We start from the raw sequence: 15,493 nt of genomic DNA on the forward strand, positions 1-15,493 counted from the left end.
CCTCTGGAAGCACGTTCCATGTATCCACCACCCTCTGAGTGAAAAAGAACTTCCTAGCGTTTGTTCTAAACCTGTCCCCTTTCAATTTCTCCCAAGTTCCCAAGAGTGAGAGGGTAAAAAGAAAGCTCTAGAGACTGTATGGTGCAGTTTGCTAAAGAACTCACTAGGAGCCGCCCTTCTTCATAGTACTGTATATCCAATAGCTCAGGGGTAGGCAATTCCGGTCCTTGAGAGCCGGAGCCAGGTCAGGTTTTCAGGATATCCACAATGAATATGTATGAGATGGATTTGCATGCACTGCCTCCTTGAGATGCAAATCTATCTTATGCATATTTATTGTGGATATCCTGAAAACCTGACCTGGCTCCAGCTCTCGAGGACCGGAATTGCCTACCCCTGCAATAGCTGAAACATCTTGCTTTGTGCTCCCATGATAAGGTGTGGTCTGAGGATTGAATCACAAAACTGTGGGTAGTATTTTAATTAGTATTATTATTTATATTTCCATTTGCAAACTAATGTCTCATTGTTCAATTAAATTGTATGCACAATTATGAGCACCATTTTTAAAATTGGGGGGATAATGTGCAGTCTTTAAGAAGAGGCACAGTATTAGTGATATTCATTGGGAACAAAAACATTTCTTTTATTTTTCTTTTAGTTCAATAATATTTATTAATTTACTTAATGAATCATCATAAAACATAAACAATAATTTCTATATTAACTACCGAAAGTATTATAATAGGAGGATGCACTTCTACAATACAGTAATATCAAACATATTGACTATAATATAAAATACTTGAAGCATGAACCCGCCCACCCACCCTCCCAACCTTGTCAGGGCATTTCAAAGACACATTAGGCTCCTTGGCATTTAACTATTTCAGTACAGACCAACTGACAAGACATATGTATTCTCTACCAGTTTGGGCTCCCTCATTGCTAAGTTTGATTCGGGGGAAGACTGGGAGTATATATTTCAAAGAGGCAACACTGTACATAAAAACATAAGAATAGCCTTACTGGGTCATACCAATGGTCCATCAAGCCCAGTAGCCCATTCTCACGGTGGCCAATCCAGGTCCCTAGTACCTGGCCAAAGAGTAGCAACATTCCCATACAAAACCCAAAGAGTAGCAACATTCCATACAGAATCTCAAAGAATAGCAAGGTTCCGGAATCCCAAAGAGTAACGATTCTAGAATCTCAAAGAGTGGTAACATTCCATGTTACCGATCCAGGGCATACAGTGGCTTCCCCCATGTCTTTCTCAATAATAGACTATGGGTCTTTCCTCCAGGAAATTGTCCAAACCCTTCTTAAAACCAGCTACGCTATCCACTCTTATCACAACCTCTGGAAATGCGTTTGGGGGCTTAACTATTCTCTGAGTGAAAAATTATTTCCTCCTCTTGGTTTAAAAGCATTTCCCTGTAACTTCGTTGAGTGTAATTTTATGAGTCTACTTGTCTGGGATTTGGGGTCCTAGCCCAGGAGGGAACCAGCTTAGCTGGAAGGGCATTGGCCCCTCGGATCACTTAGGGCAGGGGTGTCCAATGTCGGTCCTCGAGGGCCGCAATCCAGTCGGGTTTTCCAGATTTCCCCAATGAATATGCATTGAAAGCAGTGCATGCACATAGATCTCATGCATATTCATTGGGGAAATCCTGAAAACCCGACTGGATTGCGGCCCTCGAGGACCAACATTGGACACCCCTGACTTAGGGCCTGATTCTATAAACTGGGCCTAATTGAAGATGCCAGTCGGCATGTTTGTCAATCAACTGTGCAGCACCAATGAGAGATTCACACCTAGTGATGCCTAAGTGAGCTTAGGCATCACTAGGTGTTCTAGTGATAAGCACTGTTACATTAGGCCAGGATTTTCCTGGCCTAATCTACCATGCCTATCACAGAAGCCTAACAATGAGTACGTCAACCATGCCTACTGTCTCCCCCTAACCACGCTTACTTTTCAGGTAAGCATCGTTAGGCACCTCACTAAGATGTCACTAGGTGCCGCAGTATTCTGCACAAAACTTAATTTTTTTAAAAAAAAATTTTTTAATCTGTTTTTAATGGCGTAGTCAATTACCACTTCAATTAAACCAATTAAAAACAATTAAGTTATACACGGAATTTACCCCCCTTTTATGAAGCTGCATTAGCATTTTTTATTGCTGGACGCAGTGGTAAAAGCTCCAACAATCATAGAATTCCTATGAGCGTTGGACCTTTTCCTGCTAAGGCCAGTGATAAAAAACGCTAATGCAGCTTCATAAAAGGGGGGAGGGGTTTAGTTAGGCATTGATAGGCGTCCCTGATTAGAGCATCTAGCAGCACTTAACCTAGACACCATTTATAGAATTTCCCCCTTACTGTATATCACTGCCTCCCCCCCCCCCCCACTTCTCCAAATTCACTGTCCTGTCTATTAGCTTCTCTGAACCATTAGAGTTTACTGAAAATGTTTAAAGAGATCAAATCAATATTGAGGATACAGTACTCCCCCAAAATTTGTGGGGGTTCTGTTTTAGGAACCCCCGCAAATTTTGAAAAACCACAAATGCAGTTTTTCATCTATCAAGAGGCAGGGGAGGCAGGAGAGGGCAGCTGAAGGTGAAGCCGGCAGGTGAAGAAAATCACTCGCGGCCTACTCCGACCCCTCTTCCTGTAGTAAAGTCGGGCTAAACCAATCAGGAGCTGCTTTGAAACAAAGCTCCTCATTGGTGTAGCCCAACTTTACTACAGGAAGAGGCGGTTGGAGCAGACCGTGAATGAGCAAGTGCGCAATTCGTGAACTGCGAATTCACGGGGGAACATGCTTCTCTTGCCTTCTTCCTGTATATATGGAAACGCTTCTCTTATCTCTTTGTACTAGTATTCTCCCCTTAAACTGGGAAGTCCAATGCTCTCTGCCTCTTCCCTTGAGGGGAAAGTGGCCGAGAGGGAACCATCAATCCTAGGTACCTAACTGACAGGATGCTGGAGGAGGATCTGGAAGCAGTGGCGTAGTAAGGGGGAGTGGACATGCACGGACTTCCTCCCTGCCCAAAACGATTTGAGGAGGCTTTTCAAAACCCAGACAAAATGGAGGACATGTTCGGGGAAATCCGGACGTCTGTTAACCCTAGGGAGGGCGGAGAGGAGGGCAGTGTGGGGAACCTCCACCACCTCGGGCACCTCCTAACCTCACTACACTATGGTCTGGAAGGTCAGAAGACAAAAGTGCAGGGCTTAGGGAGGTGGAATGTGGTGAAGCAGTGGGTGTGTGTCCTGGATTCTGGCAACAAATGTACAGTGCTTCTTCCTTGGAAGGAGATCACAGTTACAGGTTGCAAATCCTTGAAACCTAGGACTTTCTAGATCCTATTCTGCTCACATGCTTCACAATTTCTGGACTTAGGTGTCAAAGATCAAGTTTATGGTATAGTTGTAGCTGAAGGATCTTCTTTAAGAACATAAGAACTACCAACAATTCCTACAACTCAAGACTCGAGTCTTGGGTATAGGAGCCTCCTTTTTCCTTAAATTCCCATGTAAATGTTTGGTGACTTATCAAAATGTTAGATATGTTTTTGTAGATCCAGCTCATTTAGAGAATTTTCTTCAAGATAAAAACAAAGTAAATATTTTACCTGAAACTAATACAGAGATTGAGGTTGAGTGAAATATAGAAGTTCTTTCTTTTGCCTGATCTGAAGATTATTGAATAATTTATTTCCTGTTAATTTTCTTATGATTTGGTGATGCCATTAGAACAAGCAGCCCTCATATAATGTGGACTTGAATTAGATTTTCTTTTATTTTGATGTATTTTCCTTGATTATTCTTTTTCATGGAATTGTTATAAGTTGTAACAAATGAATAAATTTATTTAAAAAAAAATAAAAAAAAAGAACATAAGAACTACCATACTGGGACAGACTGCAGGTCCATCAAGCCCAGGATCCTGTTTCCAAATAGTGGCCAACCCAAGTCACATGCAGTCAAGCACCTGGCTCAATCCCAAAGAGCAAGCAATGGATTTCCCCATATCTATCGTTATAATGGCTTATGTACTTCTCTTTTAGGAAGTTATCCAGACCTTTTTTAAACTTTTCCCTGTTGAATTCTGATCTTCTTTGTTTCAGCTTCTGCGGTTGTGCTCTGAATTCTCCTGTTCACTTCCAGGATCAGAGGAAACCTTTTATCCTTCTTTTTACCCTGTACAGTAGACCAAGCTGATTCAATGGCTGAATTAGCCAGAGACAACTCCTGTGTGGTACAATTTTTTAATTAACCAAAAACTCCTAACTGCTCTGGTTCAGCCAACCAAAGATAAGAAACTGCTTTTGGACCTGGTACTTACGGTATATCATTCTATTTCCCCTCCCATATGAGATTTCCTTCTATTACCTCCCTGTAAAACATGGGTAGGGCCACTAGAGGTCTCTACCATCCACAATGTAAAACATGGGTCTCTACACATAAGAAAACTGAGATTTAGGGTTAAAATAGGGAATTTGATGGTGAAGAACTAAAACATGTTGGTTATAGGTGGAATTTATCAAGATTGGCTAAACTTAATAATATTAAATCATCTGATCTCACTGGCTCTGCCCAACCCTAGCAAAGATACTAAATAGTCTCAGTGTACCTAAAACAGTGAATTGCAAACTGTGTGCTGCGGCACAATAGTGTGCTGTAGTGAGATTCCAGGTGTGCTGCGGCACAGGCACTGGCGCCTCTCCTCCTCCCAGCGATGGAGGGATTTCCAAATCTCGGCAGTTTGTTCAGGATTCGGAAGGCTCTCGAGCTCAGGGCTGTGTCTACAGGGCCTCTGAGCATGCATGGACGTCAACACAGTGATGTCACACACATGCATGTGATGTCACCAGTCAATGTCCGCGCATGCACAGAGACCCTGTAAACAGTTTAGCGTACCGCGGTGCAAAAAGTTTCCAACACACTGACCTAGAAGAAATGTGGACTGAGCACCTTTGCAGGCAGACGAGGCAATTGCAGGTGAGTAAGGGTGGGGGGGGAGGGAAGAACGCTAAAGAGCAGCTTCAATGAAAGCAAAACAATAGGTCCCAATAGTCACACAAACTCGATGGGCCATCTGCCAGTATTTTTACATGCAGGAAAGGTGAGCAGTCTCAAATAGTTCCTGTACTTATGTAAATGGATTTTGAAAATTGTCTTCAATCCCCCCAATTCTCTAAAATTGTGTGCCCTACTTTATGCTTATCATGGAACATTGCACATACAAGTTATAAAATAAGGTCAATTGCTCGTATAACTTAATAATGAGCTACAATTGGCCTTAATGGGTGCTAATAAGCACTAATTAGAAGTTACAGGTGCAGCTACCTTTATCTGATATTTTATAACATACATGCACAAATTCTTTTGTGTGTACCTAGTAGGGGGTGGGGGTTGGCCTTGGAATGGGCATCAGTAAGGTTACCAGATATCCGGATTTACCCAGGCATGTCTTCTGTTTAGAGAACTGTTTAGGTTGGGATCGTGCCAGGTGCTTGACTGTTTGGGTATTTCAAAACCCAGCAGTTTATCTGGATTTTGAAAAGTGTTGAGCTCGGGTCCGCATCTGGAGAGCGTTTGTGCATGCATGGATGTGACATCATTGCACCCACCCATGCACAGAGACTCTCCAGACGCGGCCCCGAAGAGATGAGGTTTGTATGGGGCCAGGGTTGGGGGGGGGGGCAGAACAGGGCAGGGCTGTGGGTGTAACAGGGTGGGGCCCCACATCTTCTATTGAAAAAAAAAATCTGGTAACCCTAAGCATAGGCAGGTCACGGTTGTGCCTAGTATATGTTACAGGATGCTAGATTTGTGCGCCTAACTGCCTATATTTAGGCATGAGCACCTAGACCAGCCTCCAACATGGCAAAACGTTTAAGCTTAACATTACCAACAGTACGGAAAAAAAAGCAAGGGAGACTTCCTTCCAATCAAAAACGAGCCTTTATTCATAAACACAGTCCCAACAAGAATCCTAGTTTTGGCATGCCTAAATGTCTTCCTCGGGAAGCACTTGGCTCAGCAGACAGGCAAGGCTTTCTCTGTTCATCTGTAAGCCTAAAGTTAGGCCTGTATATGCAGAGTTACACTAGTTTACGACTGTATAATAACAATTGTGTGTGCAGTTATCATTATAGAATCTTTATCTTTCTTTGAAGCTTCTATACTGCTACTAATGACTGGGGAGTCAATTCACAGCGGTCTTCAAAGACATCTGTAATGGATTATAAATACAGATTCAGATGGATTCCACTGTGATTGTTATCGGCTTCCTAGCTGCTTGGCTAGGGTGTCATGTTTGCCTTTGCATTATTACACTATTATATATGTATGCTGTGTTTACACAAGATTACAGTTAACCATTCTAAGTATGCGTTCTTTTATTTGTCACTGGCATTGTGGAATAGTTTACCATTAGAATTGAGAAAAGAAGGGTCTTTGGTAAGTTTTATCAGACAGCTGAAAGCACACTATTTTCATTCATTTAGGGCCGGACTCTGTAAATGGCACCTAAATTGGTGGCATCTACAAAACAGACGCTGGCCGCGTGTCAATCACGCTTGGGCGCCATTAACAGAATCACGACTAACGATGCCCATGAAAAGACTTTAAGCCAGCATTTTATTGGCCTACATTGCAGGCATCTAAGTTCTTTAATGAATCGAGCCTGACGGCGCCTAAGTCTTGCTCTGCCCCTAACCAAGCCCATTTAGGTGTAAGGCGCCTACACTGTAAATGCCTCCCGGGGCCTACTTTTTTTTAAAATGAGTTTTAAATGGCTTGGGGCTAGATGCACTAAAGGCAGCGATCTTCGTTAAACCTGTTTTCACAGCTTTGGCGACGATCGCTATTACCGACCCGATTCACAAAATGTCTCACCATGTATTTTTCCCCTCGATTAGCTATTTTCTGATCCAGCCATGGGAATTAGCTAAAACCCCATCCAAAGTAGCCAAGCAATTGATGCACTTACATCACTTGGCTATGCAAAAAAAAAAAAAAATCCCAGGGGTTTTAGCTGTCGGAAAAAAACGACAGTTTAGACCTGTCAGTAACCGTGTTACTAGCAAAAAGAAAAAACACCAGGGTAGTGTTTTAAAACTAAACTAAACTAAACCTTAGGTTTGTATACCGCACCATCTCCATAAGCGTAGAGCTCGGCACAGTTTACAGAGTTAGGATAGAAAGGAACTCCAATGAAGGGTTATAGGATAGGAATTAAGAGGGCATAGAGGGGCCAGGGTACCAGAGAGGGGGGAGGTGTTACATTTTTGAAAAGAGCCAAGTTTTCAGGTGCTTGCGGAAAAGTTGGAGGGAGCTTGAATTTCTGAGCGGGGATGTAAGGTTGTTCCAGAGTTCTGTGGTTCTAAAGGGAAGGGATGTTCCTAGTTTTCCTGCGCGTGATATACCTTTTGTAGAAGGGAATGATAGTTTTAATTTTTGGGAGGATCTGGTGGAATTTAACACTTCACTTCTTAAAAATGAGTCACACACTCCAATTGTTCTTGCACAAACCACTTGATTCTTTAAGTTCTATACCAAAATGGTTCCAAGCAAAATAGTATTCAAAATCTTCTTATCGGTATCCCATGGACTGGGTAGGTTTTTAATTCATGCTCACTCAGGTTTCTTTTAAAACCTACAACTAACCAAGGAGAGGAACATCAGAAATTCAACCGAAGGTCCACTCCCATGCCAGGTGCCCCCCCCCCCCCAAACATCCTCTACCCTCCTGGTGTCAGTTTCAACGTCAGGGGAAGGCTTGTGGGCTGGCGACGTGCAATTACTGCACGCTGGCCCTTCCTTCCTGGAACAGCGGCCGCGGACCGGAGGCAGAGGAGGAGGAATCAACAGCGGGTAGACAGCCTTTAACGCAGCAGGGAGGATGAAGGACAAAGGCTGGAAGGTAGTGAGGAGGAGGGGGCACAAACTCGGGACTTGGGAGGGAGGATGAAGAATAAAGGCTGGAAAGCAGTGAGGTGGAGGGGCATGAACTTGGGACATGAGAGGGAGGGAATAGAAAGGGACAATTGTTGGGTCTGAGTGAAGAAAGGAAGGAAGGAAGAAAGGAAAGAAGGAAGGAGACTCATGAAATCACCAGACAACAAAGATAGGAAAAATTATTTTATTTTCAATTTAGTGATCAAAATATGTCCGTTTTGAGAATTTATATCTGCTGTGTGTATTGTGTGTATATGAAAAATGAAAGGAACAGCTTGGCAGGGAAGGGGAGACAGGGTGCAGAGCCTGGAAAGGAGTGTGGGGTTGGGTGCAGAGCCTGACAGGGAGTGAGGGGGACTGGGTGCAGAGCCTGGTATATATTAGTATACAATTTGGTTCAGAATGGGGTTTTTATTGTTTATTGTATAGGTCTAAGCCCTGATGCAGTGTCGGATGTATGTGAAACATGACCATTGTTGGCAATTGAACTTTATTGATTCTACATTCTAAAAGCTAAGTGGATTTATAATTATCTGAAAAGCTAAAATGAGTATAAAATGATGATTTGAACAAGAATGGTGTCTAGAGCACTAATACAATTTTATGACAAGTTTTGTAGATCACTGGAAATGTCCAGTTTTTATCTTTTCATTAACCACATTGATCCATAAGGTTTTGCGGTCTAGAAATTTAAATGTAATGTAATATACTTCATGTAAAATGAGTCACTACTGAAGTCTACTGCCTAGTAAGGAATGTGATATATCATTGATATAGCATTGGGATTTATCTAATATATCTTGGAAGAATCACAGGCCACCCAAACTTGTCCTGAGGACTTCACAGACAGTCAGAGTTTACTGGATATTCACAGTGAATACGCATGAGAGAAATTTAAATATATTGGATCTTCACGGCATGAACCTTTCACTCATGCATATTCCTTGTGGAGATCCAATTGGCTGCGGCGTGGGCTGGATTTAAAAACTGAGTGTTCAAAAACACGAATGGAAAGGAAGACATATATAAACAGTGGCTTCCCAATATACCATCAGACTGGGGGTGGGGAATTACATCTCTCAGATTCTTTTCTCTCCCCATGGGGCATCCTCACACCTTATGAGATTTCCACTAGGTGCTTGCCACAGCAACAACTTGAAGCAAAGCCAGCCTAGGTCTTGTGAATCCCAGGCCCCAGAGTGACCCTACTTCCTCCTCCCTGCGTAGAGGCAGGATTGTCACAGGAACCATGAGGACACACTGACGGTCCTTCAAGTTGTTACTGCTGCAGTTAGCAGCCCCAGGTAAAGGGATGGCAGTAGTTCTGGTGCCTATGAAAATTCAACACTGAAAACAGATGTCTGTTTTAAGGTCGACTGTAGAATTGCCAGGACAGATTTGGAAAGCCCCAATGTACTGTAGAATACAGCTTATCCTTGGGAAATGAGACCTACAAATCCACAGATATCCTGAGGTAAAAGGAAAACTGGATCCAAATTAGAATACAGACTCCACATCAATGAGCAGGTTATATGTAGGGTTACCATATTTAATGTTAGACAAACCCGGATGTATGGCCCCGCTCTGTTCTGCCCCCAGCCCCATCTTATTCTACCTCCAACCTATCCCATTCAACCTCTAGCCTAGCCCTATCTCCAGCTCCGCCCCCAAAGCCTCGCCTCTTTTTCCCCAACCTCCAGGCCGCATCAGGAGGGCCCCCAGTATGCGTGTAATATCATCCGCGCATGCATGTTGAAGGCTTTCCAGACGTGGCCGGAGCTCGGGACTTGCCAAAACCTGGACAAACTGACAGGTTTTGGAAAATCCGTCTGGGAATCTGGACAGTTCTCTAAAAAGAGGACATGTCCGGGCTTTCCTGTATATCTGGTAACCCTAGTCATATGACATGTCCTAAATCACTGAACCAATCTATTAGAGTCTTTAAAATGTGAACATCAGAAGCAGTCATTTTTGGACAGAATAAGGGACTTTATTTTTTTAATGGTTTGGTTTCTTTTTCTTTTTTGCATCACACATACTCCACATTCTCCAAAAACTCAGGAGACGTTACCCATCATTTGGATCTCAGAAATTACAGTTTGGAACAAGGTACAAAATGTATTTCAAAGTAACCGGTGTCGCTCTTGTACATTTACAACAGGGAACATGGGACTTCGCATAGTTAACTGCCCTGATAGTATATTTAGTTTGGAAAGCAACTTTTGGCTGGTACTCACAGCTGTTCTCCTTGTATGATTTTTCTAAATATCATCAAATCTCTTGAACACTCCACCTTTGCTATTTTTATAGGGCCTGGAAACTTATCTGAAACAAATGCATTTTGCAAGAGCCTAAGTACATTAGCATTGTGGGATCAGCACATGGTACAGCATGGAATTTTCTACCCAGCATACTCAGTGATCTCTTGTAACCTAGGCACAGGGATATTTTATTTCTCTTTTATATCTATCTGAATTGAAATCCGAGAATCAGATGTGGAGCTAGGATTATGGGCCTTTGTTATGAAAGGAACATCATATACTGTGACTTTTCCCAGCCAAAGAGATCTCTGATCCAAATGACAACAACATCCGACAAGGCAACAGCACCCTGGACATCAGATGAAGAAAATGGGGGACAGGGCAGGCTTGGGGATCAACAGAAGGAAACAGAAAAAGTTGAGCAGGAAAGAGGGACTGCCTTTTGACAGCTACAACAACCATTTGTATCAATAAATCACTTAGACAGGTAAAGATATAACTCCTCACACTCCAGAGGCGCTTTTCTCTCATTGCACTGTGGCTTGCAGTCAAGCAGGGACACGGCTGATATGTTCCTGTGGTACTAAAATGAACACATAGCATTGGAGCATGCTATAATGCATCAGTGAGGCCTGCACCGTGCATCCCTACACTGAGAGTAACTAGGAAGTGTGCTTCATTTTCATAATTGGAAAATGCACATGTGAATCTGGGTTTTAAGAAAGGTTTGGACAAGTTCCTGGAGGAAAAGTCCATAGTCTGTTATTAAGACATGGTATTGGTAGCATGGAACATTGCTACACCTTGGGTTTTGGCCAGGTACTAATGACTTGGATTGGCCACCGTGAGAATGGGCTATAGGGCTTGATGGACCATTGGTCTGACCCAGTAAGGCTATTCTTATGTTCTTAACCTGAATTCCTATGTATCTCATTTTAGTAGTGAGAGGGGGCTGACCAAGGCTCTGCCCGCTGATACTTTATTATCTCAGCTTCTACTGTGAATTTCTAAGAGGTCTAGAGTTGACTAGCATTGCTTCCTGCCCTCATTGTTCACTGATTTCCTCCACTGTATTTGCAATAACTCTAAACACTAACAGATAAGGTGAAAGAAAGCCTTTCCATTGCAGGAGTAGCAGTAACGTCTAAAACTGAGATATTTTTATTTTTTAATTCATGGTGAAAAATGGTTTGCGGTGTTGCTGTCAACAGGCAGTGAATACGTTTCTTTCATCTGGGACCGCACTTAGCGCTTGAAACTGCTCCTGTTCGAAGAGGTCGTTGTTACTGAGTAGGAAGACTTCATGGCACTAGAGCCACCAATGCCACCTCCGAAGTTGAGCCCGCTGCTCCCCATGCCACTTCCAAAGCTCACGCCATATCCACTACCACCGCCCAGTCCAGTGCTGCCCATGGCAGAGTTCACTACCGCTGCAAGGAAAAATACATTAATCCACGTCACAAAAACAAATAAATATAATTAAGGGGAAGGAAATGAGGACTTGTATGCTGCCTTAGTTGTGGCTTTGACACTCAAAAGTAGTGGGCACTGGAGGATTAAGTGACTTGCCCAGGGTCACAAGGAGCAGCACTGGGATTTGATCTCACAACCTCTGCAGCTCTACCGGTGAGCCACACTTTCCCTTACGCTAAGAAAGCTAACTGAGAAATACTTACACACGCTTACGGCACCAATCCCATCTCCAGACAATCTGGTAGGAAAACAAAAGACAAATGCAAGGTCAAAGAAAGGTGAAGGTTCCTTGGACAGTACCCTGAGATTGGTTCATTACCTTTAATGATACAGATCTAGGTTCTCTGGACAGTACTCTATGACTGGTTCAGTATCTGTAATAATGGTTCTATGTGCCTTGGACAGTAGCCCTTTCCACAACTGCAATGAAATTCAGGCTCAGAACCAGTTGGCTGGATTAACAAGAGTTTGATTGGTCTCCCTACATCCCATTTAGAAATTCAAGCATGTGGTTTGCCCAGTCTTGAAATAGACCTATGAGTGGGATCTCCTCATTAAATACCAAAGAGCTCTGCATAGCTGTTAGTCATGTTTCCTATTTGTATCCTTCTGTATTGTGCTTGACTATTGCACCCACCTGCTCTCTTCTCCTTCCAGCAGCTTCCTGTAGGTGGCGATCTCAATGTCCAGAGCCAGCTTGACATTCATCAGCTCCTGGTACTGCCGCAGCTGACTTGCCATGTCCTCCTTAGACTTCCTCAAGGCAGCCTCTAGTTCAGCCAGTTTCGCCCTGGCGTCAGTTAGGGCATGCTCTCCACGATCCTCTGCTTCAGTAATGGATGCTTCCAGTTTGGCACGCTGAAAAGGGTGCAAAAATAAGATTTTAAGACCTGGATATTAACTGCTCTCGTCTCCTCCAAGACAACAAAAGTTAGAACAATAGTCCCTGGATGTAACAGGAATTAAAAATTGCAAAAGTTTATTAAAATATCAAATATAAAATTACAAAAACGCATTTAACAACTTTCACAGTTGCACTAATTGCTTCTGGGAAAGGTCATTGTAAAGGGACCCTACACGGGCCATGTTTCGGCAAGCCTATGCCTTCTTTAGGAGTCCTGATAGGCGGAGAGTGGCTGAAACTGAGCAATTAGCTTGGGCAGAGAATGACATAACTTGCTGTGAAAATTTTCATGAATGTGAGAGTGGACCACTGTACGGAGACCGCTCTAAAAGTGAACTAAGGATGCATTATGATGACTTATATCTTAGGTGGTGAAAGAATGAGTATAATGGTGAATGAAAAGCCACACTCCACTAGATCGAGACAGATTGAAAACCTATGCAGATCAGCGTGTAATCTTTGCAACTCAGACCCAGGTTTTTCAGCGCCAAAGCTCTTAACTCCTCCCACATATTATATACTTTGCTTCAGAGACAAGGTCTAAATAAAAACAAGTTTTAGAGAAATTGCTAACATGCAGCCATGCCAAGTATCTTCATTGTCACCTTTAGACAAAGGTTCTGTGTGATATTCACGCCACTAAAGGGTGACACAATGCTGTGCCTGGAAACTGCGCATAGCAGTGGACGACTATCCCCCTCTTTTACAAAGGTGCACTATGCATTTTAGCGGGCGCTAAATATTATCACGCGCTAAAGACACGCTAAATGCTAACGCGTGCATGTTATCCTATGGGCGCGTTAGCGCACACGTTGATTCGGCGCGTGCTAAATCCGTGCTAAAACGCTTAGCGGGCCTTTGTAAAAGAGGGCCTATGTCAGAACTGCTGAACGATGACAGGTTGTTTCACCTCATTCATAATTCAGAGGCAGCTTGTCAGGCTCAGACGATTAGGCTCTGAACATGTACACTCACCCTGCCCTGAAACCATGCATTTCGGCTGAAATCATGAATCATAGGTGATCTTTCTGCTAACAACCACTTTTTCCCTCCCAGGCACCATTACAATTAATTATATATGTCCTTAAACATCAAGAGTACAAATTACTGAAGGCTGGAGGATTGACGGAAATGTTCTGCATCTTTGGCGAGCTATAGTAACCTTTGAACAGGACTGATTTTAGCTCTTAAACACCTTTGGTAGAATTCTAAAACTCGAGTGCCACCTCTTTTTTGTCCGCCCCTTCCACTCTATGAATTCTAATGCTGGCCTTCAGAGTTTTTCTTTTGTGTCAAAAGTAACTCCCCCCCCCCCCCACCGCATTAGCGTTTATCGCCGGTCGTGGCAGTAAAAGCTCTGATGCTTATAGAATTCCTGTGAGCATTGGAACTTTTACTGCTATGGCCTGCGATAAAAAAAAAAACGCTAACACTGCTTCATAAAAGGGGGGGAGGGGTTATTAATATTAATGGGGTTACAGAACGTTTATCAGATTTTTTGCGTTTGAAACTGGGATGCTTGTTTTTTTGTACTGCTGGTAGTGAGCAAGCAGTTCACTTGGAAGGGGGGGTTATTGTTCAGTAAAACTGTATTTATCTCCCTTCTAAACATATTTAAAGGTACATACCTTCTCTAAAGTTTGTTACCACAAAATATTTCAAACCCATATAAAAAATTTCTGAGCTTTCAGGTATGTCCTGCATATGAGTATATAATAATTAATTGTATTAGAAAAATGAAAAGCAAGCCAACTAAATCCAACTAGTCCCAACAGATAAATTCTATGTGGGAGACCTGGCCAGGTCAGCAGAATTGAAACTGGATTCTAACACATTTTAAACTGATAAATTATAATATTTTGTCTCTGGCATGATTTGCTGGCTCAGTGAATGTTTCTTATTCTCTGGTCTTGTCTCTGCTCCACTTTTGCCATCTCTTGCTCTCGATTCTTCCTTATTTTTTCTCATTCCTCTTGCATCCTCTCTCTTCTGTCCTAGGTTCTTTCTTCCTCTTCTTCATTCCCTGTCCCTGTTCTCTCTGCCAGGTTCAGCCTTCCCTCTCTTAAATACCAGAGAGCTCCTTCTTTATCCTCTTTCCCATCCCTAGAAGTTCCACCTCACATTCCGTCTCCTACTCCTGGAAGGATCTCCTGGCATCCTTCACTTCACCATCCCTTGGAAGGCCCTCTCCTATTCTTCCCTTCCCCCCCTAACACATGGCTCTCCTGCATCTTCCCCACAGAACACTGTGCTAATTATTTTCCCAGGCTTCCTTAATCCTCAGCAAGTTTATGTCCTTATACAGCCTGCTCCTGAGATCAGACCCACTCAGAAAACTGAGCAAACAACATAGATCCCAGGTTCTCCCCTCCCCCAACTTGAGATAGGATAGGAGAAGGGCAAAGAGAAGTCATCATAGCCCAGCTCCCATTGTCTACCTAAAAGGGATCTTCCAAACACAGCTCTGAAATGGTGGAACAGAGCATGCACAGCGTTGCTTTGAAATGCAGAGTTCTGGCAACCATGTTATCTCTTGAGAAAGCTAAATATGTCGCAAGTTATCGTGGTGCTTTTTAATGACTTAGCATAGAAAGGATCAAAAGCTGATAGTTGTACATGAGTTTTGCAGGCCAGACAGACGTTCTCAGAAGAAGGAACCTGTGTGGTCTCAAAAGCTAAGCACCCTCTTTGGATGCTTCTTAAACTGATTCATTAAGAAAGATGACAATTCATCAAGAAATTCAGCTTTTCTAATATTTAGCTTCACCCCTCATGGCTGCAAATGGGTTCAAGTGATTCTCACTCAGAGTTCTTCCAATTGCATCATCTGTAGATCAAATAACTCTAGTTCTGCAATGCTCTCTTTGAAAAGGTGTGA

The 15,493-nt window shown here is 42.9% G+C and overlaps 1 protein-coding gene across 1 annotated transcript in view; it reads right to left on the reverse strand.

Moving 5' to 3' along the window:
• Positions 1 to 9,945: 9,945 nt before the first annotated feature.
• The window catches only part of LOC117357596 (keratin, type II cytoskeletal-like), a 29,995-nt gene continuing 24,447 nt past the window's right edge, over positions 9,946 to 15,493 (reverse strand). Inside the window, exons 7-9 of the mRNA XM_033938415.1 lie at positions 12,349 to 12,569; positions 11,915 to 11,949; positions 9,946 to 11,668 (exon numbers count right to left, since the gene is read on the reverse strand). Coding sequence (XP_033794306.1) covers positions 11,484 to 11,668; positions 11,915 to 11,949; positions 12,349 to 12,569 — 441 coding nt within the window. The 3' untranslated portion in view covers positions 9,946 to 11,483. The remainder of the gene's footprint in view (positions 11,669 to 11,914; positions 11,950 to 12,348; positions 12,570 to 15,493) is intronic.

Source organism: Geotrypetes seraphini, chromosome 3 (genome assembly GCF_902459505.1).
Source record: "Geotrypetes seraphini chromosome 3, aGeoSer1.1, whole genome shotgun sequence".
NCBI lineage: Eukaryota > Metazoa > Chordata > Amphibia > Gymnophiona > Dermophiidae > Geotrypetes > Geotrypetes seraphini.